At 39.2% G+C, this 6791-nt stretch overlaps 1 protein-coding gene across 1 annotated transcript in view; it reads right to left on the reverse strand.

Annotated features, from left to right (window-relative positions):
* Positions 1-6791, reverse strand: part of DGKB (diacylglycerol kinase beta) — a 293858-nt gene that overhangs the window by 74733 nt on the left and 212334 nt on the right. Inside the window, exon 23 of the mRNA XM_072412954.1 lies at positions 268-463. Coding sequence (XP_072269055.1) covers positions 268-463 — 196 coding nt within the window. The remainder of the gene's footprint in view (positions 1-267; positions 464-6791) is intronic.

Here is a 6791-nt window from a genome sequence, read left to right on the forward strand (position 1 = left end):
GTGCCATCTTTGATGTTGACTTGACAATACAGTTTACAAGAGTATACAATATTAAATTCTTGATAATCAGCAACCTCCTTCTACCTGTCACACCTTTCCAGTTTGAAGCGTGGCAAGTGCAGGTAAATATAAAGAGCCACAGAGATATTCTCATTATGTATGACCAGCTTAGCTGTTTTCCAACAATTATCTTTTTCACGAGGTGTCATAGTAGCACAATACTTTGGACCTGCTATAAAGCATAGAAATGTTTTGGAATCACTGTACCTTGTACTGTGAATTTCAGCTCCTTCACATCAGTGACTGTGGTCCTTTTATCAAGATTCTTCTTATCTAGTCTTCGGTTAGTTCGCCTTTTCTTGGTCTCCCCCCACAGATTTGAACCGCCATGCATACTTGGGATGTTGAGAATAGCAATGCCTTCCAGGGAGATGTTGCCCAGGTCCATCTGAATGCCATCACACTGTAAAGACACAAAATCATTATACAAATTGGTAAATAACACGTTTTTAAAGGCCCAATAACTGCAAAATGTGTTCAATGGCAGGGGCATGGATAGATGGATAGATTCTGAGTCAGTGCCAATTTCCACTGTGCTTTCAAATGTTTTACCACTTTAGTTCACACTATATACCTATTCCTACAGACCGGGACAATTTTTACTTCTAAAGTGGCAATAGCAGTCCATGTTATTGCATGAGTTAGCATAAGGTAACAAAGCAATGCATATAATATTTTTCTAAACACAAACAAAGCACCCGTATAATTTCCTGAGAGATCTAGCAGCTGCAGTACTGGGGAGCACAGGACTCCTGAAATGAAAATTAAGGATATGTTTTATAAAATAATGAGTCTTCAACCCCTTTATGTTTAGGCAATTAAAAAGGTTATGATAATATGTAGAAGTTTTGATATGTACCAGTTTATTCAACTGTCTTTTATAGCATTTTGTATAGAAAAGTTTTTACATAGGTCTGTGATCACATATCGGGATTTGATATGAAAAAGTAACAAAGCCACTGCTAACAATTCTATTGCAGGTTTAAAGATCTTTAGCATCTTGCAAACTTCCCGGTGTGTTAGATGCATGGTCCCCCGCTGCATTTTGTGGTGTCTTCCGGTGACCCTACAGTGATGTAGGGACCAGCAAAAAGAAATCAGAATGCAATAGGTGGGTGAGGGTCTGATATTCCAGGTAGTGTGAAATGTTAAACTTGCTTCAGCAAAGCTTGGATCATTAAAGAAACAGAGTTTTGTGCAAGTTGTGGAGCAGATAGCCGTTTGCTACTTTCTTTTCTGCCCATCTCATAACTTATAAAAAATAAATAAAAAAAAACAACAAAGTTGCTTTAAAGCTGAACTCCAGGCAACTTAATACTAGTGATGAGTGAACAGCATTGCATTTGGTTCAGCCAAACATTCATTTGCAGAAGTCAATTTGAGTTCAACATAAACTTTTTTTTTACCCACCAGTTGGAGCCTGCTGTTAAATCACACAATTCTCAGAACTCCTATTGGCTGTAGATATCTGCAGCAGAATGGCCAATCAGAGTGAGAATCAACAGACTGATGAGTTTATAGTTCTGTCTCCCTCATCTTACGTCCTAGAGCAGGACATCTGATCAATTCTTGATGCTGCTTCATCCTCTCCCAATCTGAGCTCCTCTGTGCTAAGACTGGAACAGGCGTATATGAGCCCTAACCTTTAGGCACTTGGACTGCTTACAAAGATTCATTTATTAATACATTTTAATAAAAATTAATTTTCACCCGGAAACACATTAGTATTATTTAATAATACATGAATGAATATAAACCTGCATTAATTTGTGTCTTTTATATGTGCACGAGCTTTAAGCCCACATGTAGATTGTATTAATATTCCTATTCAAAGGCAATAGTAAAATGAAACCGCATGGGGTTAAATGCCCTTTAAGGCTTTCAATACAAGAATCAAACAAGATACATAAGGGATGGAGTCACACCTCCGCAGACAACAGGTTATATATAGACCTGAAGATTGGAGTAATCAAAGTGGCAGGAAGAACTGAGAGAGTCAGAAATGCATTTAAGGAAATGACCAACGATGTTCAATTCAATGAGGAGAGACGGACGCTTCCTCAATCTGCCAATACATTAGTAGTGTTGATGGTAGTTTGAAAGCATGATCGCACCTTTGTTTTCTATTTCAGACCAATACCATAAAAAAAAAAAAAAAGAAAATCTAAATCTGCTTGCAGTGATTTACTTTGGTAGAACATTTGGAATGAAAACTTGAAGGAGGCATCAAAAGTAATTACCGAATTCGGCCACTATATGTGCGCATGGGGATATTCATTTTTTTGAAATGCAAAATACCAGAAAAAGTAACAGTTTTGGCTCAGTGGAAGAAGCAGAAGTCCTTGAAATAATGTGGTCTATATACAGCCAAAAAAATACGGACCCCTTTCCAAAAAATTGAGTTCAAAGACATTTTAGACAATTGAGCATTTTCATACCATACTGGTAACAGTTCAGGCGAATGTTCTTTTTTGTTCCAGAATGACCATGCTCCTGTGTAGGAAGCCAGCTCTATAAAGACATGATTGACTGAGTTTGGTATGGAGGAAATTTGTCCTGGATGGGACTCCAATTTCAACCCTACCAAACACCTTTGGAATAAATTGGAACACAAATTGTAAGCCAGGTCTTTTCATCTGAAGGTACCTGACCTCACAATGCTTTTTTGGCAAAACGAGGAAGCCCACATAAGTGTCAAATTGAGCATCATAAGCGTCTTTTGGCCCCTTGTAACAGTACTGTGTGCCCTAGTGGCCATGCACTTTGACATGGAATATAGGAAATAAGGCTATGTACATACGTGCAATATTTGTCGTTAGGAAACACATGATTAACGACCGATCAATGATTATTCACAAATATTTTGAACAATCTTATAGTTCCTGATTCTGTGCATGCTGAAACTATACGATCGTTTAAATATATTACACCAATAATGTACACACACTAGATACCAAATATGCAGGAAGTGACATGTACAGGAGAAAGTGTATCACAGAACAATCCACGATCACTGAACGACCGTATACACAAAAGATAGAGAACGATCGTTGCCCAATCCGATTCGCCGGGACAGTCGTTCGTTTCCAGCCACAATCCTCATTCAATGGCGTCATTGGCCAGTCGTTGTTCACTTTTTTGTTAATGATTATCGGACGATCGGTTGTTAGTCATTCGTTTCCAACAATATTTATTGCAGGTGTGTACGTAGCCTTAGTCACATTCACCCAGCAGGCATATGTTTAGATGTAAAAGGGTCCTGGGCAAATATATAGTTAGGTTTAAAAATAAAACATTCAAATTCAATCACCAAGGAAAAACAAAATATCACAGATAAAAACCCTATAGCTAAAAAAAAAACTTTCTCAATTTCCTCCAACAGGGCCCCAGAGGCCCCAAATACACTGCATTCAGATTCTTGTGCCCTATGCCAGTCTGTCAATTAGGACACTGGGGATGGTGGAGGCAATTGTCTTGTTTGTACCCTCAAATTCTAAAACCATTCCTGACATCCCTTTGGTTCATTACTGTACTTAGTGACTCAATTCGTTGACCAATATGTCTTTACAAGACACAGCAGAGGAATACAGATTGCTCAAAATTTCGGATATCAGTCAATGACAGCAATGGGCAGCAAAAGAGAAGAAATTTCCTTCTTTTCCGGTGCAGTTATAATTCACCAAATAATTATACAGGGTTGCAATACAGTGAATCTGTTGTTTATTTAGGGCAAACAAAGATTTCTATTTCCTACTTACTGCTTTGTTAGTGGAAATACCCCTTACTTCTGCCTTATGGGGTAGGTGTGACTCATTCCTCTGCCTTCCACATGAAAGTGCTGGGCTTGGTGATTGGCTACTAAGGCATCTTGCACTATCACATGGGGCAGGTAGAAAGTTCTCTGGAAGCCCTATGTAGGTACCATGTCACACCTGGCTGTTCTCTCTTTGTATAGAGATCCAAAAGGTCTGAGACTGCTGATGGGTATAGATTTGATACCAGAAGCCTCCTTAGATTTAAAGTGGTCACTTTCATGAAACTATTTATTATGTGGGGAGGTGTAGAAGTATGAAGGAGCTAGGAGCTAGCATAGACAGTGATTAACTAGTCCAAGAAAATAAAATAAATATGAATCGTCAGAAAGAATGGAGCTGTGCTAGGAAATCATTTTTGAGTGGTTCTATCAAGTTCATAGGCACTTTGCACACCTGATTTATTAAAGCCTCTCCAAACCTGGAGAAGATAGACTATCACAGGAGAACCTGGGTCCTCTTGCAAACCTGGAATGGGTCTGGTCCAGGATTTAAAGCATTTGCCAACTAATAGAAAATGATTTTTAAGAAATCCATTCCAGGTTTCTGGGCCACCCTGGTTCTCCTATGATAGTCGATCTTCTCCAGTCTTGGAGAGCTTTCATAAATCAGCCCTGCATGTGAATAAATAATCATTTATGCAAAGGTAAATGCTTCAAGCTTTTAAAATACTCGACCTCTGTGCTTCCAGGTTGAGACAGGGTCTCTTTAAGCCGCCTCTTCATTTAACACTTTTCTTTTATTTAGCCTATATTGTAAAACGGAGTTTGATAAAAATTCTGGTCATGGCTGTGCCGGCTTCTATACATTTCAGATAAAAAGATATTAATTTCATAATTAAAAGTAATCTTGTGTAAATACCCTGCAGGCCTCTATGAATCAAACACATACTGCGTGTCAGACTACCCACTGGGTTCAAGTGGAAGGCACTGGATGGATAATTAGATAGTACACCTTTTCCAAGCTCATTTGCATGCATATAATATTTTTTGCACACTGACAAGCAGCAGTAACAACAAAAGTCAGATTACCACAGGGAATTCCCACAAAGAAGACTTCATTCCTTATAATTTACAGCCTAAATTAAAATAATTTGATCTTTGACAAGGATGAAATGTCAGACAGCAAGGGGTCCTTCGCAAGCCACAGCCTGCGGATTCTGAAATCTGCCTAATTTATGTCAGTCAATCCATAATACATATTTAAGCATTACACAAAAAAGATAATACATATGCAAGCTGACACCTTTGGTATTTTCCCGCTGTTAATTTATAAAGGTCTGGAGTCCCCAAACCAAGTGGAATTATTTAAATAGGTGGAGACACGTCGGACGGGGGAAGAGGGCGGTGGGGCGATGCAAAGGCATTGGCGGTTATTTTCGTTTAATATTGAGCGCGGCGGGGAGTACGACAAGGCAATTATTCAACTTGGAATCAGAACCCCATTGTGACTTGTTAGACTAGCTAGTTTTCACATTTAGCCAGAGGACCTCTAATTAACACCAATCGTACACAGATTAGTTTGCACTTTTGCAGTTGGTAGCGATTTAGGACATTGACATGAGTGGCAAAGCGGTGATGATAGGGTGATGGCACGATCCTGGACAATTTGCATTGATGATGTAGGTGGAGGTATACCAATGGAAAACTAAGAAGGATTTTTTCTTTGCTGCTTTCGTTTTAACTTTGTAAAAAGTTTATGTCTGTTATTTAAAGCTAGGAAAAGGCCCAGAAAGGAATGACACATGACACGGCTTGATGGTGAAAGATTGCGGTATGTGAAAATAGATCTGTTTTCTGGTAACCCAGGAAAAAAGAGACTCCTCATTTCAAAGTTAGGTGTCTGTTATTTAATTGTATCTAGCTAATGTGCACATTCAGGACAGTGACCCCATCACCTTGACCATTCAAGACAGAATGATGGTGTTTTCATGAAGCCCCCCTATTACCATCCTATAGTTAAAGACATACTGCATTGTCATTGGACATTATGACCCTAGATACTTCCCATTCAGATCTGTAATCATAGCACATAGCGGATTTCACAGCTCCAAACACTTTTGTGGCTCTGAGATGTCATGTGGCCTGTTTTCTAAAATTCAGAAAGGAAGCCAAATCTGGAAGATCTTCAGACCATAACACAGTTTGCATGATACAATACCTTTGGCCTGAAAAAAATCTGTCCTACCATAAATAGTTGAAGGAGCATGGTGTGTAAAACAACAACAATTATCCTCTTTGGTAACCCAGGATAAAAGTGACCCATCTATTTAAAGATAGGTGTCTGTTCTTTAATTGCAACTAGCTGCTTGTGCACATTCAATACAGAGACCCGGTCACCTTGCTTATTCAAGACAAAATGACAGTGTTTTCATGATGTTTCCCTATTACCAACCTGCTAATGCTCACTTTGCCAGAAATCCCTTAAATCTGGACTTCAGGTGGCTATGGACACAAAATAATGCAGCACTGTGGTAACCCAATACAACCAAATTCAAGTACTTCCATGGATATATTATAAGCCTCTTGTACTCCCTGTACAATAGAGCTCAGGATGAGCAAAAAGAAGAAGAAGAAGCCAGTCAGTTGTGCCACAGTCCAAGGGATATGGAAATACGAAGAGAAAGCAAAGGTGTGTTCATCAGTTTCCTGGTCCTTCTTCCTTACTGTCCACTCCCTGACTAAGGGTGAATATGTGTACGTTTTACAGAATTTCAGCAGTTATGCCCTGCCCCCATAACTGGATGTAAAAATACACAAACCCTATGTCATACTTAAGAACTGATATACGTGGAGCCAACACAATGTGAAAGCTCAGATTTGTGAGCTGTGTGTACTGGAGTGCAAGTCTCACTGGGGACATGGACACAATGGGGTATGGTGTGTGTACTGGGGTGAAGTCTCACTGATGACATGGACA

This window comes from Pyxicephalus adspersus, chromosome 5 (genome assembly GCF_032062135.1).
Source record: "Pyxicephalus adspersus chromosome 5, UCB_Pads_2.0, whole genome shotgun sequence".
In the NCBI taxonomy this organism is placed as follows: domain Eukaryota; kingdom Metazoa; phylum Chordata; class Amphibia; order Anura; family Pyxicephalidae; genus Pyxicephalus; species Pyxicephalus adspersus.